The 17,954-nt window shown below is 41.4% G+C and overlaps 1 protein-coding gene across 1 annotated transcript in view; it reads left to right on the plus strand.

Moving 5' to 3' along the window:
- Positions 1-17,954, plus strand: part of trip11 (thyroid hormone receptor interactor 11) — a 76,085-nt gene that overhangs the window by 12,539 nt on the left and 45,592 nt on the right. Inside the window, exons 7-17 of the mRNA XM_038967883.1 lie at positions 2,861-3,208; positions 3,475-3,512; positions 3,617-3,715; positions 5,061-5,276; positions 5,529-6,254; positions 9,301-9,459; positions 10,382-10,549; positions 12,331-12,415; positions 13,713-14,098; positions 14,270-14,398; positions 14,620-14,733. Coding sequence (XP_038823811.1) covers positions 2,861-3,208; positions 3,475-3,512; positions 3,617-3,715; positions 5,061-5,276; positions 5,529-6,254; positions 9,301-9,459; positions 10,382-10,549; positions 12,331-12,415; positions 13,713-14,098; positions 14,270-14,398; positions 14,620-14,733 — 2,468 coding nt within the window. The remainder of the gene's footprint in view (positions 1-2,860; positions 3,209-3,474; positions 3,513-3,616; positions 3,716-5,060; positions 5,277-5,528; positions 6,255-9,300; positions 9,460-10,381; positions 10,550-12,330; positions 12,416-13,712; positions 14,099-14,269; positions 14,399-14,619; positions 14,734-17,954) is intronic.

The following is a 17,954-nucleotide window of genomic DNA, read 5'->3' on the forward strand; positions in this document are numbered from 1 at the left end:
CAATAACCCATAATGACGTCACAATAACCCATAAGGACGTCACAATAACCCATAAGGACGTCACAATAACCCATAAGGACGTCACAATAACCCATAAGGACGTCACAATAACCATAAGGACGTCACAATAACCCATAAGGACGTCACAATAACCCATAAGGACGTCACAATAACCCATAATGACGTCACAATAACCCATAAGGACGTCACAATAACCCATAAGGACGTCACAATAACCCATAATGACGTCACAATAACCCATAAGGACGTCACAATAACCCATAAGGACGTCACAATAACCCATAAGGACGTCACAATAACCCATAAGGACGTCACAATAACCCATAATGACGTCACAATAACCCATAAGGACGTCACAATAACCCATAAGGACGTCACAATAACCCATAAGGACGTCACAATAACCCATAAGGACGTCACAATAACCCATAAGGACGTCACAATAACCATAAGGACGTCACAATAACCCATAATGACGTCACAATAACCCATAAGGACGTCACAATAACCCATAAGGACGTCACAATAACCCATAAGGACGTCACAATAACCCATAAGGACGTCACAATAACCCATAAGGACGTCACAATAACCCATAAGGACGTCACAATAACCCATAAGGACGTCACAATAACCCATAATGACGTCACAATAACCCATAAGGACGTCACAATAACCCATAATGACGTCACAATAACCCATAAGGACGTCACAATAACCCATAAGGACGTCACAATAACCCATAAGGACGTCACAATAACCCATAATGACGTCACAATAACCCATAAGGACGTCACAATAACCCATAATGACGTCACAATAACCCATAATGACGTCACAATAACCCATAATGACGTCACAATAACCCATAAGGACGTCACAATAACCCATAAGGACGTCACAATAACCCATAATGACGTCACAATAACCCATAAGGACGTCACAATAACCCATAAGGACGTCACAATAACCCATAAGGACGTCACAATAACCCATAAGGACGTCACAATAACCCATAAGGACGTCACAATAACCCATAAGGACGTCACAATAACCCATAAGGACGTCACAATAACCCATAAGGACGTCACAATAACCCATAAGGACGTCACAATAACCCATAAGGACGTCACAATAACCCATAAGGACGTCACAATAACCCATAAGGACGTCACAATAACCCATAAGGACGTCACAATAACCCATAAGGACGTCACAATAACCCATAAGGACGTCACAATAACCCATAATGACGTCACAATAACCCATAAGGACGTCACAATAACCCATAAGGACGTCACAATAACCCATAAGGACGTCACAATAACCCATAAGGACGTCACAATAACCCATAAGGACGTCACAATAACCCATAAGGACGTCACAATAACCCATAAGGACGTCACAATAACCCATAATGACGTCACAATAACCCATAAGGACAACGCAAAAACTGGATTTTAGACATTTTTACATTTATATGTAATTTAAAAAAATGAAATAATCCATTTACATAAGTATTCTGACCCTTTACTCAGTACTTTGTTGAAGCACCTTCGGCAGCGATTACAGCCTCCAGTCTTCTTGGGTATGACGCTACAAGCTTGGCACACCTGTATTTGGGGAGTTTCTCCCATTCTTCTCTGCAGATCCTCTCAAGCTCTGTCAGGTTGGATGGGGAGCTTTGCTGCACTGCTATTTTCAGGTCTCTCCAGAGATGTTCGATCTGGTTCAAGTCTGGGCTCTGGCTGGGCCACTCAAGGACATTGAGACTTGTTCCGAAGCCACTCCTGAGTTTTCTTGTCTCTATGCTTAGGGTCGTTGTCCTGTTGGAAGGTGAACCTTCACCCCAGTCTGAGGTCCTGAGGGCTCTGGAGCAGGTTTTCTTTAAGGATATCGTTGTACTTTGCTCTGTTAATCTGTCCCTCGATCCTGTCTAGTCTCCCAGTCCCTGCCGCTGAAAAACATCCCCGCAGCATGATCCTGCCACCATCAGACGTGACGCTTGGCATTCAGGCCAAAGAGTTCAATTTTTGTTTCATCAGGCCAGAGAATCTTGTTTCTCATGGTCTGAGTCCTTTAGGTGCCTTTTGGTAAACTCCAAGCAGGCAGTCATGTGGCTTTTACTGAGAAGTGGCTTCCGTCTGGCCACTCCACCTCCCTGACCATGGCCCTTCTCCCCCGATTTCTCAGTTTGGCCGGGCAGCCAGCTCTAGGAAGAGTTGGTAGTTCCAAACTTCTTCCATTTAAGAATGATGGCGGCTACTGTGTTCTTGGTGGCCTTCTATGCTGCAGAAATGTTTTGGTACCCTTCCCCAGATATGTTGTTTGACACAATCCTGTCTCAGAGCTCTACGGACAGTTCCTTTTACAATTACAATTAAACCTCATGGCTTGTTTTTTTCTCTGACATGTACTGTCAACTGTGGGACCTTATTTAGACAGGTGTGTGCCTTTCCAAATAATTTCCAATCAATTGAATTTACCACAGGTGGACTCCAATCAAGTTGTAGAAACATCTCAAGGATGATCAATGGAAACAGGATGCACCTGAGCTCAATTTCGAGTCTCATAGAAAATGATCTGAATACTTTTATGTAAATATTTCTAAAATCCTGTTTTTACTTTGTCATTTTGGGGGTATTGTGTGTAGATTGCTGAGGGATTTTTAAAAATGTTATCCATTTTAGAATAAGGCTGTAACGTAACAGAATGTGGACAAAGGGAAGTGTCTCAATACTCTCCGAATGCACTGTACCTGTGACTGATTTCTCCACCCTGACCTAAGACTCTCGCACATTTCCCTTACATGTTACCCTCTGTATCCAAACCCTTCCAGGTACTAGTCCAGCCACAGCCAGCGGCCTTCACGAGTCCTCCGTGCTCTCAGACCTCCAGAACACCATCCAGTCCCTACAGGAGGCAGCGGAGGAGCGGCTGAAGGAGGAGCAGGAGGAGCGGCTGAAGGAGCTGACAGCTAATCTGGAGGAGGCAGGGAGGAGACAGGCCACGCTGCAGCAGGAGAAAGAGGAGGCGCAGGCAGAGAACGCCGAGCTGCTGCAGAACTACACTCGGTTGCAGACGTCCGTCACAGAGCTCCAGTCACGTGTCCAGGAGCACGAAGGGAAAGCCCGGAATAAGGCCCAGCTAGACCAGGAGATACAGGGGCTGAGGAATGCTCTCGCAGGTACAGTCTCAGTATTTATTAGATTTTTTTTTTATTGAACAATTATTTTAACAGATAAGATATATTGTGAGAACTAGGTCTCTTTTAGAAATGTATAATACAATATAAATATACACAAAGTATAGTGAGGTTTAACTGAAATTCACATTTTCCGTTGAGGTTACTGATTGAATTGAAATGGAATTGATTCTATCCCTTGAGTGGGTTATAGTTATTTGTCAAAAGCTCAGGTTAACTCCAACCTTTTTTTTGGTCATCTTTTCAAGGTGCAGAGAAGGAGATCTCTAGGCTGAAGAGTCTTCAGGTATCTATCCTGATCACGTAATGTATTTACAATGGTGTTGAAATATGTCGTTTATTCTGTGATCGTTCTTGCTTTTAAATGATTGTGTTGATTGTTTGGAACAGAGTGAAACAAAGATGGAGGTGGAACACGCCGACATTCTAGAACTCAACACTGTCATCGGGACGTTGAGGAAGGAGAACGAATTGGTGGAACAAGATAAGGTGGGTGTGTTTACTCTCAAATGGAAACTTCACTTGGGAATTTACTTTTTTTTTTAAATACAAGTTAACACAACTTAAGGTTCTATATGAGTTGATTTCTGTTTGCGAATGGCCATCATTTGTAAAAGAAGAATTTGTTCTTAACTGACTTGCCTAGTTACATAAAGGTAAAATAATTATTTATATATATATATATATATATATATATATATATATATATATACAGACAGGCTTCAAGGCATTCAGTTACTGTCCGATTGAACGTTAGAATGGGCAAAACCAGGAATGATCTTCGGTGCCAGTCGTGCTGGTTCCAGTATCTCAGAAACGGACAGCCTCCTGGGCTTGTCACACACAAGTGTATAGGGTTTTCCCGAATGTTTTCCTGGCACATGGTAGGTCCCTTGATAACAATTAAGCATAGTTTCCATACCCCAAATAATTCAGGCTGTTCTGGAGGCAAAGGGGGGTACAGTACTAGATAATAAACAAGTGGATATGTTCAACTGTACCGACTCCTCTGTTAGGTTTCATATGGTGGTTATATACACAGGGTACCAGTACTGAGTAATGATAACTAGGCTATATACACAGGGTACCAGTACTGAGTAATGATAACTAGGTTATATACACAGGGTACCAGTACTGAGTAATGATAACTAGGCTATATACACAGGGCACCAGTACTGAGTAATGATAACTAGGTTATATACACAGGGTACCAGTACTGAGTAATGATAACTAGGTTATATACACAGGGTACCAGTACTGAGTAATGATAACTAGGTTATATACACAGGGTACCAGTACTGAGTAATGATAACTAGGTTATATACACAGGGTACCAGTACTGAGTAATGATAACTAGGTTATATACACAGGGCACCAGTACTGAGTAATGATAACTAGGTTATATACACAGAGTACCAGTACTGAGTAATGATAACTAGGTTATATACACAGGGTACCAGTACTGAGTAATGATAACTAGGTTATATACACAGAGTACCAGTACTGAGTCAATGAGTAATGATAACTAGGCTATATACACAGGGTACCAGTACTGAGTCAACGAGCAGGAGTATGATGTAATTGAGGTAGATATGTACATATAAACTATGAATAAAGTGAAATAATCAGTTGCCTCAGAGAGGGTTAGGGCCCTGAGAAGGGTTTTCTACAATGGTATTTGCTGTTTCGATGAGAGCTATTTTCAGTTGGATTATTTCATTACTGTACAGCACTTTGAGATATCAGCTGATGTAAGAAGGGCTATATAAATACATTTGATTTGATTTGATTACTGTTAAAAATAAAAAATAATATTTATTTTTGTCCTCCTCAGCGGAATCTACAGGAGAGACTTGCCAGGGCCGAGGAGAGAGTGGAGTCAGACAGCCTTGATGGAGGGGAGTCCTCCCCAGCCGCCACAGAGCAGGTATCAGGGCTGAGGGCAGAGCTAGAGAAGAGTGAGCAGTCGTTGAGAGAGATCCAGGAGGAACGAGATACCCTCCTCAACGAGCTGGAAGAACTGGACAGACAGAACCAACAGGCTACACAGGTCTGGTTTGAATTTGTACAGACTACACTGGGGGGGGGGGGGTTGTGAACAGGGAAATGGTAATTTCATTTTGAGTTTATTTAAAGACAAGGTTACGTAATCAGGTTAATGGTTTGTCACTCACATTTATGTAATGCTATCAAACAAGTCTACAAAGTTTACAGTAGTCAGACACGCAGCAAAGTAACACTACCTAGACAAGGTTATTGACATGCTGTTTATTGTGTTTTGTGTTTTGTCTCCACGTTACAGCATGTGATCTCAGTGAAGGAGCAGCTCTCTGTTCAGCTGAAGGAATCTGAAGCTGTGGTGGCTAGGCTCCAATCAGAGCTCAGTACCACCACCGACCAGACGGTGGCACTGCAGCAAGAGCTAAAGGCCCAGCAGGACAAACTGAGCCACAGTGCCTTCACTCTCAACGACTTACACATGGGCAAGCAGCAGCTGGAGGGCACCATTAAGGAGCTGAGAGACAAACTTGGACGGGCAACAGAGATGGGCAAGGAGGCACGCAGGGAGACACAGGAGTTCCAGAGAACCATACGGGAGAGGGAGGAGCAGCTGTCTGCTGCCCGGGCAGAGCTGTGTGAGGCTGGGGAGAGAGGGAGAGAATCCAGTGGGTCCAGAGACCAGCTGGAGGAGCTCAGGAGAGAGCTGGCTGAGATGAGGAGCTCCCAGGAGAAGGTGATGTCAGAAGACTACGAGATGAAGATGGAGAAGCAGAGGTTGAAGACAGAGGCTGAGCATGCCCAGGAGAGGATAGAGGAGCTGGCCAGGCAGGTCAGGGAGGTCCAGGCCGCTCTCAACAGGACCGTCCTGGAGAAGGACACCCGCATCGAGGCTCTGAAGCTGGAGAAGAGCCAGCTGGAAGGGGAACTGGGCCAGGCAGAGAGAGGCCTACAGGAGCAGGCCAGGCAGTACCAGCAGACCATCGAGGAGCTGACCGCTGCCCGCTCCATGGACGCCTCGGCACTGCAGGTCCACTGTTGTTTTAAACAATTTATCTATCTTCATTACATTTTTCTAGATATTTTTTTGTATTTTCAAGGTATTTTCTGGTGTTATTGAACAGAGAGAGATGGATGTCAGTGGGCAGGTTATGTCAAAGGCCCCTAGGCTGGATTTGAACATATGCAGACATTGTAGACCAGGGGTGTCGAACTCATTTCGTGGAGGGACTAGTGTCTGCAGTTTTTTGGGGGGGGTTTTCCTTTCAATGAGGACCTAGACAACCAGGTGAGGGGAGTTCCTAACTAATTTGTGACCTTATTTCATCAATCAAGTACAAGGGAAGAGCAAAACTCCGCTGACACTCGGCCGTCCATGAGTTTGACCCATGTTGTAGACAATGTGTGCCGGAGGCTGCTGCATTAGGATACTGTTAGACCAGCCAGGACGCTTAATATCTTCATTTATCATTAGGATACTGTTAGACCAGCCAGGACACTTAGTATCTTCATTTATCATTAGGATGCTGTTAGACCAGCCAGGACACTTAGTATCTTCATTTATCATTAGGATGCTGTTAGACCAGCCAGGACACTTAGTATCTTCATTTATCATTAGGATACTGTTAGACCAGCCAGGACACTTAATATCTTCATTTATCATTAGGATACTGTTAGACCAGCCAGGACACTTAATATCTTCATTTATCATTAGGATACTGTTAGACCAGCCAGGACGCTTAATATCTTCATTTATCATTAGGATACTGTTAGACCAGCCAGGACACTTAGTATCTTCATTTATCATTAGGATGCTGTTAGACCAGCCAGGACACTTAGTATCTTCATTTATCATTAGGATGCTGTTAGACCAGCCAGGACGCTTAATATCTTAATTTATCATTAGGATACTGTTAGACCAGCCAGGACACTTAATATCTTCATTTATCATTAGGATACTGTTAGACCAGCCAGGACGCTTAATATCTTAATTTATCATTAGGATACTGTTAGACCAGCCAGGACGCTTAATATCATCATTTATCATTAGGATACTGTTAGACCAGCCAGGACACTTAATATCTTCATTTATCATTAGGATACTGTTAGACCAGCCAGGACACTTAGTATCTTCATTTATCATTAGGATACTGTTAGACCAGCCAGGACACTTAATATCTTCATTTATCATTAGGATACTGTTAGACCAGCCAGGACGCTTAATATCTTAATTTATCATTAGGATACTGTTAGACCAGCCAGGACGCTTAATATCATCATTTATCATTAGGATACTGTTAGACCAGCCAGGACACTTAATATCTTCATTTATCATTAGGATACTGTTAGACCAGCCAGGACACTTAGTATCATCATTTATCATTAGGATACTGTTAGACCAGCCAGGACGCTTAATATCATCATTTATCATTAGGATGCTGTTAGACCAGCCAGGACGCTTAATATCATCATTTATCATTAGGATGCTGTTAGACCAGCCAGGACACTTAATATCTTCATTTATCATTAGGATACTGTTAGACCAGGCAGGACACTTAATGTCTTCATTTATCATTAGGATACTGTTAGACCAGCCAGGACACTTAGTATCTTCATTTATCATTAGGATACTGTTAGACCAGCCAGGACGCTTAATATCTTCATTTATCATTAGGATACTGTTAGACCAGCCAGGACACTTAGTATCTTCATTTATCATTAGGATACTGTTAGACCAGCCAGGACGCTTAATATCTTCATTTATCATTAGGATACTGTTAGACCAGCCAGGACACTTAATATCTTCATTTATCATTAGGATGCTGTTAGACCAGCCAGGACACTTAATGTCTTCATTTATCATTAGGATACTGTTAGACCAGCCAGGACACTTAGTATCTTCATTTATCATTAGGATACTGTTAGACCAGCCAGGACACTTAATATCTTCATTTATCATTAGGATACTGTTAGACCAGCCAGGACACTTAATATCATCATTTATCATTAGGATGCTGTTAGACCAGCCAGGACACTTAGTATCTTCATTTATCATTAGGATACTGTTAGACCAGCCAGGACACTTAGTATCTTCATTTATCATTAGGATACTGTTAGACCAGCCAGGACACTTAGTGTCTTCATTTATCATTAGGATACTGTTAGACCAGCCAGGACACTTAGTATCTTCATTTATCATTAGGATACTGTTAGACCAGCCAGGACGCTTACTATCTTCATTTATCATTAGGATGCTGTTAGACCAGCCAGGACACTTACTATATTCATTTATCATTAGGATACTGTTAGACCAGCCAGGACACTTAATATCTTCATTTATCATTTGGGGCGACAGGTAGCCTAGTGGTTAGAGAGCTGGGGACAGTAACCGAAAGGTTGCTGAATCGAATCCCCGAACTGACAAGGTAAAAATCTGTCGTTCTGCCCCTGAACAAGGAAGTGTTCCCCGGTAGGCCGTCATTGTAAATAAGAATTTGTTCTTAACTGACTTGCGGTGTTAAATAAAAAAATAAATAAAAAATATAATTTAAAAAATCATTAGGATACTTTTAGACCAGCAAGGACACTTAATATCTTAATTTATCTGTCTTCATAATCATATTTATCCGTCTTCATAATCATATTTATCCATCTTCATTTCATATTTATCCGTCTTCATTTCATATTTATCCGTCTTCATTTCATATTTATCCGTCTTCATTTCATATTTATCCGTCTTCATTTCATATTTATCCGTCTTCATTTCATATTTATCCGTCTTCATTTCATATTTATCTGTCTTCATTTCATATTTATCCGTCTTCATTTCATATTTATCTGTCTTCATAATCATATTTATCCGTCTTCATAATCATATTTATCCGTCTTCATAATCATATTTATCCGTCTTCATTTCATATTTATCCGTCTTCATTTCATATTTATCTAGAAAGTAGTTTTTTATCTTTCTCACTTTGTTTATTATTATTTTCATTTCATTTGTTAAGCATTGACTTTGAACCAAATATTTTGTTTTAAAGTGCTATATAAATAAAGTTTGATTTGATTACATGCAGACGGAGCATGAGAGGACCGTGAGGCTGAACCAGGAGAAAGATAAGGAGATCTTCCAGCTTAAAAGAGACGTGGAGCAGATGGCCTCCGACCACAGAGACACCAACGAGATGCTGTCCATCACCGTGGACGGACAGAAACAGCTGACCCACCTCCTCCAGGTCAGCTGACATACCATAGAGTTAGTTAGAGCACTCATCTTTTGTGTTATAACGGGTATTTATCCACGAGTCCTTTTTATCTAACTCTGACAGACCTTTCTGACATTAAAGGGTCAATCTGCAGTTAAAACGACTACGAAGCGGTCACCTTTTGGAGTATTAAGGATAGATATGTCTGCAGAAATGAAATGACTCTCATAATTCATAGACGGATGTCACGTTCGTCGTAATCCTCCTCTTATGAGGAGGAGTAAGGATCGGACCAAAGCGCAGCGTGGTTTAATGAATACATACTTGATTTATTTAACGAAGACAAAAAACACTAAACAAACTTACAAAACAACAAAACGAACGTGATGCTATATAACGAAAGTGCAGACACAAGCAACCAACGTATAGACATAGACAATAACCCACAACCCACAATACAAAACAGGCTACCTAAATATGGTTCCCAATCAGAGACAACGCAAAACACCTGTCTCTGATTGAGAACCATGTCAGGCCAAACACAGAAATAGACAAACCAGACAAACAACATAGAATGCCCACACAGATCACACCCTGACCAACCAAAACATAAAACATACAAAGCAAACTCTGGTCAGGGCGTGACAACGGAGCTATGGATGCAAGGACTGACTACAAGATCAAAATGATAAATGTAACCATGTGTTGGAGCTATACCGTGTTTGTTTACAATTACGTTGTTTACAAACAATGGAGTGCAACGTTTGTGTTCTGATGGGGTTAGACAGTTGAACGAAGCTCATGAGACATTTATATAGACAAGTTATATATTTTTTTTTTATAATCAATGCCTATATATCATTCATTTATAAGTCCCCAAAAATGTATGTAGGAATTGCAGATTGCGCCTTTAAAAAAATGTTTTTTTATGATTCTAAATGTGAATCTCCAGGAGAAGGACTCCTTCACGGAGAGCCTGAGAGCCAACATGGCCGCCACCCAGAGGGAGCTGGAGGCCGTGGTCCAGGCAGCCACCCAGGAGGCTGAGACCCTGAGAGGAGCTCTGGAGGAGAAGGACAAGCAGCTGGGAGGCATGAAGGAGGACAAGAGCCACCTGAAGGTACGTCTACAATACGTGCTTCTACACCTGCATTGCATGCTGTTTGGGGTTTTAGGCTGGGTTTCTGTACAGCACTTTGAGATATCAGCTGATGTAAGAAGGGCTATATAAATACATTTGATTTGATTTGGTATGACATGGTACAATATATCTATTATTAATTTAGTACACGTTGAGACACATGTTGGGTGTGTAATGTACAGTGTATCTATTATGCTATTCATTTTGGTTTATTTGAATATTGACACATGTTGGGTGTGTAATGTACAGTGTCTAGTTTGTATACAGCAGTACTGTGTGTCTAAGTTACTTTTCCCCTCTGGGAAATTAAAGTTCATCCTCACCTCCACTCTTACCCTTCTCACTGAACTACCCGGCCTGTCACGACTGAACTACCCAGGCCTGCCATGACTGAACTACCCAGGCCTGCCATGACTGAACTACCCAGGCCTGCCATGACTGAACTACCCGGCCTGCCACTGACTGAACTACCCGGCCTGCCACGACTGAACAACCCGGCCTGCCACTGACTGAACTACCCGGCCTGCCACTGACTGAACTACCCGGCCTGCCATGACTGAACTACCCGGCCTGCCATGACTGAACAACCCGGTCTGCCACGACTCAACAACCCGGCCTGCCACGACTCAACTACCCGGCCTGCCACGACTCAACTACCCGGCCTGCCACGACTGAACTACCCGGCCTGCCACGACTGAACTACCCGGCCTGCCACTGACTGAACTACCCGGCCTGCCACTGACTGAACTACCCGGCCTGCCACTGACTGAACTACCCGGCCTGCCGCGACTGAACTACCCGGCCTGCCGCGACTGAACTACCCGGCCTGCCGCGACTGAACTACCCGGCCTGCCGCGACTGAACTACCCGGCCTGCCGCGACTGAACTACCCGGCCTGCCGCGACTGAACTACCCGGCCTGCCGCGACTGAACTACCCGGCCTGCCGCGACTGAACTACCCGGCCTGCCGCGACTGAACTACCCGGCCTGCCGCGACTGAACTACCCGGCCTGCCGCGACTGAACTACCCGGCCTGCCGCGACTGAACTACCCGGCCTGCCGCGACTCAACTACCCGGCCTGCCGCGACTCAACTACCCGGCCTGCCACTGACTGAACAACCCGGCCTGCCAGGACTGAACTACCCGGCCTGCCAGGACTGAACTACCCGGCCTGCCAGGACTGAACTACCCGGCCTGCCAGGACTGAACAACCCGGCCTGCCGCGACTGAACAACCCGGCCTGCCGCGACTGAACAACCCGGCCTGCCGCGACTGAACAACCCGGCCTGCCGCGACTGAACAACCCGGCCTGCCGCGACTCAACTACCCGGCCTGCCGCGACTGAACAACCCGGCCTGCCGCGACTGAACAACCCGGCCTGCCGCGACTGAACAACCCGGCCTGCCGCGACTGAACAACCCGGCCTGCCGCGACTGAACAACCCGGCCTGCCGCGACTGAACAACCCGGCCTGCCGCGACTGAACAACCCGGCCTGCCGCGACTGAACAACCCGGCCTGCCGCGACTGAACAACCCGGCCTGCCGCGACTCAACAACCCGGCCTGCCGCGACTCAACTACCCGGCCTGCCGCGATTCAACTACCTGGCCTGCCACGACCGTCCATCTAATCATTAGTTATTTGTTTTGTTTTTTTAAATTGCATTGTCGTCCCGTCCCCCGCTTTAATTAAAAGTAGTTTGAGATTAATTAATGTAATGAAAAGTGCAATAAAAGTGTAATAACTGATTATCCTATCAGGAGGAGATTGATCGCCTCAGGGACCAGCAGAACAGACCCCAGCCCTCCGGCCTGTCCGAGCCACGCACTCTGGACATCATCACAGGTAAATAGAATTTCCTATCTGCTGTTGTTTATTGTTATTATATTGTTATGGCTCCAGACTAACGTTTTCCCTTGGTGGCACTGGTGACATAAACTTTTTCAGTTGGTGGCACCAGCCCATGATTTTGGGGGTCACCCCCCCCCCCAAAATTTTTTTTTGCAGCCGTCACATAATAAATACAATGCAGATAGTCCGGGAAGCCATTTTGATTACCTATTCAGGAGTCTTATGGCTTGGTGGTAAAAGCTCTTGAGAAGCCTTTTGGTCCTAGACTTGGAGCCGACTTTATGAGGGATCTTATAAAGTAATTATGAAGTAATTCACAATACTTAATTAAGAAGTGTAATAGACTAGTGAAATTGTATTCAATAAATACATTGTTACATCTAACAGTCCAAACAGGAATGCAAATGATAAAACAAATATTTTGTTATGCAACCTCAATCCATTGATTGTTATGAGTTTTGGGTTGAACATTATGCTAATTTTTATTTTATCTTACTGTCAAGATATTTAGATCTTTTTTTGTTCGATTGAGATTAATTTTCCTTCATCTTTTATGTGCGATGCACTAACATTATATATAGGCCTAATTCGATTGGTTCTAATTCACCACCTGATGAGGAAGTAGAAACTCAAAACACATTAGCTAGATCGCTAACTTTAAATACAACACCATGTATTACTCTTAACAGTAAATGTAAGTCCTATTAAAAAAATACGTCGCAATGCGGCCTAGTTCACTCGTTATGGCCGATGTGCTACGTATTAGAAAGCCATACCAGATTAGATGTCTTGATTTGTAAAATAGTGTGTGCTTTGCGCTCGGTAATGAGCGTTAAGAAATAAACATTACACCTATAGAAAGCGTTGACCTTCCCCTCTCTTTAATTTGAACAACTAATTGCTTCCCTTTAATTTGAACAACTAATTGCTTCCAAAGTAGTCGTTCTCAAGCAATTCTGAGAGGCGTGAGAGGCTCACTCATTACAGCAGCCGGTCCCAGCGAAACTGGCACAGCGGTAGGGAAGACCCTTTTTATTACAGCGATCATGAGGATAATGCCTTTTACTGTTTAACAAATTCATGGTTTTATCCGCCCCAGAAAATAGGAAGTTTTGATTGAGGTGACCAGGTAGAATGTTCAGTGCGAACAATAAAAAAATGTTACTCGCACAAAGGGTCGCAAAATACCTTAAAAAAAAAAAAAAGTCTCTGTCTGGAGTCCTGCAAAAAGGAATTTCCTCATTGACGATAGTCACATTCAGATTCAGATATCAGAAAATGTGAATCACAGAACTGGAGAATGAGATCAGCCAGCTGAAGAGCTCCAGAGACGAGCTGGAGGACGAGGGGCACTCCCTGAAGAGGAGAGTGGAGGAGCAGCGGGGTCACCTCCTCTCCTCCCAGCAGTCTCTCCTGGCGCAGCAGAATGAGTTGGAGCAGGCCCACCAACGCCACGAGCAGAGCAGAGAGAACTACGATAGGCTGATCCACGCCAAGGACGAGGAGATTGGGCGCCTGCAGCAGGAAGTAGATCACCTCGGCCACATCCACTCCTCCCAGGAACAGGAAGTGGTCATCCTCCAACAGGAAGACAAGACCCAGTCGTCCCTGAATAACGGAGAGAACGACAACGAGAAACATGACCTGTCAAAGGTGGAGATAAACCGTCTGGTGAAGGTATTTCCTACATTTTATTATTTAATATTATAATAATAATCTACTAAATAATCTGATTTCTGTTAAATGACAACAAAAAAAATGGGAAAAATAAATGTAATGACATCATCCATCTCACTTGGCTTGAGCAACAGTGGCCTTCTTGCTAATACATCTGATCTGAACCTGAAGGGTATCAAGGAGAAGGAGACTGAGATCAGCCAGCTGAATGAGAGGAACCTGAACCTGACCAGACAGCTGGACCAACTGGGGGTCTCCAGAGAGGAGATTGGGAAACTCTCCCAGATGGTCTTGCAGAAGGTATGTCATTTTTAAAAGGGCAATATGAAGTTCAAACAACTGTTTCGGGTAAAAACGCTGAGGGGATGTGGCTGGAGAAATGTACCGTCACTCAAATTCATAGACGGTACTATGGATGTAAGGACTTGACCATCCATGATATCAAATGTATCGTTTAACCACGTTTTTGAGGCTATGTAACAGTTTGTCTTATTGAAATATACCGATTTATTTCTCTGAAGGACCTGGAGATCCAGGCACTGCACGCTAGAGTCTCCCTGGGGGGAGGAGGCCACAGCCAGGACGTGATGTTCCTCCAACAGCAACTGCAGGCCTACGCCGTGGAGAGAGAGCAGGTCACAATCACAATCAACTTTATTTGCCAAGTAGACTGCGTGTGTACACTACAGTTCAAAAGTCTGGGGTCACTTCGAAATGTCCTTGAAAATGTTTTTGGTCCATTTTTAAAATAACTTCAAATTGATCAGAAATACAAGTGTAGACATTGTTAATGTTGTAAATGACTATTGTAGCTGGAAACGGCTGATTAAATAATAATGGAATGGAATATCTACATAGGCGTACAGAGGCCCATTATCAGCAACCATCACTCCTGTGTTCCAATGGCACGTTGTGTTAGCTAATCCAAGTTTATCATTTTAAAAGGCTAATTGATCATTAGAAAACCCTTTTGCAATTATGTTAGCAAAGCTGAAAATTGTTGTTTCCAGCTACAATAGTCATTTACAACATTAACAATGTCTACACTGTATTTCTGATCAATTTGATGTTATTTTAATGGACCAAATATGTGCTTTTCTTTCAAAAACAAGGACATTTCTTAGTGACCCCAAACCTTTGAACGGTAGTGTATATATGTAGTATGTAGTCTACATATAGTATAGATGTAGTGGTAGTCTACATATAGTATAGATGTAGTGGTAGTCTACATATAGTATAGATGTAGTGGTAGTCTACATATAGTATAGATGTAGTAGTAGTCTACATATAGTATAGATGTAGTGGTAGTCTACATATAGTATAGATGTAGTGGTAGTCTACATATAGTATAGATGTAGTAGTAGTCTACATATAGTATAGATGTAGTAGTAGTCTACATATAGTATATAGTATAGATGTAGTAGTAGTCTACATATAGTATAGATGTAGTAGTCTACATATAGTATATAGTATAGATGTAGTGGTAGTCTACATATAGATGTAGTAGTCTACATATAGTATAGATGTAGTAGTCTACATATAGTATAGATGTAGTAGTCTACATATAGTATATAGTATAGATGTAGTAGTAGCCTACATATAGTATAGATGTAGTAGTCTACATATAGTATAGATGTAGTAGTAGTCTACATATAGTATAGATGTAGTAGTAGTCTACATATAGTATAGATGTAGTAGTAGTCTACATATAGTATAGATGTAGTAGTAGTCTACATATAGTATAGATGTAGTAGTAGTCTACATATAGTATAGATGTAGTAGTAGTCTACATATAGTATAGATGTAGTAGTAGTCTACATATAGTATAGATGTAGTGGTAGTAGTCTACATATAGTATAGATGTAGTGGTCTACATATAGTATAGATGTAGTAGTAGTCTACATATAGATGTAGTAGTAGTCTACATATAGATGTAGTAGTCTACATATAGTATAGATGTAGTAGTCTACATATAGATGTAGTAGTCTACATATAGTATAGATGTAGTAGTCTACATATAGATGTAGTAGTCTACATATAGATGTAGTAGTCTACATATAGTATAGATGTAGTAGTCTACATATAGATGTAGTAGTCTACATATAGTATAGATGTAGTAGTCTACATATAGATGTAGTAGTCTACATATAGTATAGATGTAGTAGTCTACATATAGATGTAGTAGTCTACATATAGTATAGATGTAGTAGTAGTCTACATATAGATGTAGTAGTAGTCTACATATAGATGTAGTAGTAGTCTACATATAGATGTAGTAGTAGTCTACATATAGTATAGATGTAGTAGTAGTCTACATATAGTATAGATGTAGTAGTAGTCTACATATAGTATAGATGTAGTGGTAGTCTACATATAGTATAGATGTAGTGGTAGTCTACATATAGTATAGATGTAGTGGTAGTCTACATATAGTATAGATGTAGTAGTAGTCTACATATAGTATAGATGTAGTAGTAGTCTACATATAGTATAGATGTAGTAGTAGTCTACATATAGTATAGATGTAGTAGTAGTCTACATATAGTATAGATGTAGTGGTAGTCTACATATAGTATAGATGTAGTGGTAGTCTACATATAGATGTAGTGGTAGTCTACATATAGTATAGATGTAGTAGTAGTCTACATATAGATGTAGTAGTAGTAGTCTACATATAGTATAGATGTAGTAGTAGTCTACATATAGTATAGATGTAGTGGTAGTCTACATATAGATGTAGTAGTCTACATATAGTATAGATGTAGTAGTCTACATATAGATGTAGTAGTCTACATATAGTATAGATGTAGTAGTCTACATATAGATGTAGTAGTCTACATATAGATGTAGTAGTCTACATATAGTATAGATGTAGTAGTCTACATATAGATGTAGTAGTCTACATATAGTATAGATGTAGTAGTAGTCTACATATAGTATAGATGTAGTAGTAGTCTACATATAGTATAGATGTAGTAGTAGTCTACATATAGTATAGATGTAGTAGTCTACATATAGTATATAGTATAGATGTAGTGGTAGTCTACATATAGTATATAGTATAGATGTAGTGGTAGTTTACATATAGATGTAGTAGTAGTAGTCTACATATAGTATAGATGTAGTAGTCTACATATAGTATATAGTATAGATGTAGTGGTAGTCTACATATAGATGTAGTAGTCTACATATAGTATAGATGTAGTAGTCTACATATAGTATATAGTATAGATGTAGTAGTAGTCTACATATAGATGTAGTGGTAGTCTACATATAGTATAGATGTAGTGGTAGTCTACATATAGATGTAGTAGTAGTCTACATATAGTATAGATGTAGTGGTAGTCTACATATAGATGTAGTAGTAGTCTACATATAGTATATAGATGTAGTGGTAGTCTACATATAGAATAGATGTAGTAGTAGTAGTCTACATGTAGTATATAGTTGTAGTAGTAGTAGTCTACATATAGTATATAGATGTAGTAGTAGTAGTCTACATGTAGTATATAGATGTAGTAGTAGTAGTCTACATATAGTATATAGATGTAGTAGTAGTAGTCTACATATAGTATATAGATGTAGTAGTCTACATGTAGTATATAGTTGTTGTAGTAGTAGTAGTCTACATGTAGTATATAGTTGTAGTAGTAGTAGTCTACATGTAGTATATAGTTGTAGTAGTCTACATATAGATGTAGTAGTAGTAGTCTACATGTAGTATATAGTTGTAGTAGTAGTAGTCTACATATAGATGTAGTAGCAGTAGTCTACATGTAGTATATAGTTGTAGTAGTAGTAGTCTACATGTAGTATATAGTTGTAGTAGTAGTAGTCTACATGTAGTATATAGTTG

Source organism: Salvelinus namaycush, chromosome 28 (genome assembly GCF_016432855.1).
Source record: "Salvelinus namaycush isolate Seneca chromosome 28, SaNama_1.0, whole genome shotgun sequence".
NCBI classification, from domain to species: Eukaryota; Metazoa; Chordata; class Actinopteri; order Salmoniformes; family Salmonidae; genus Salvelinus; species Salvelinus namaycush.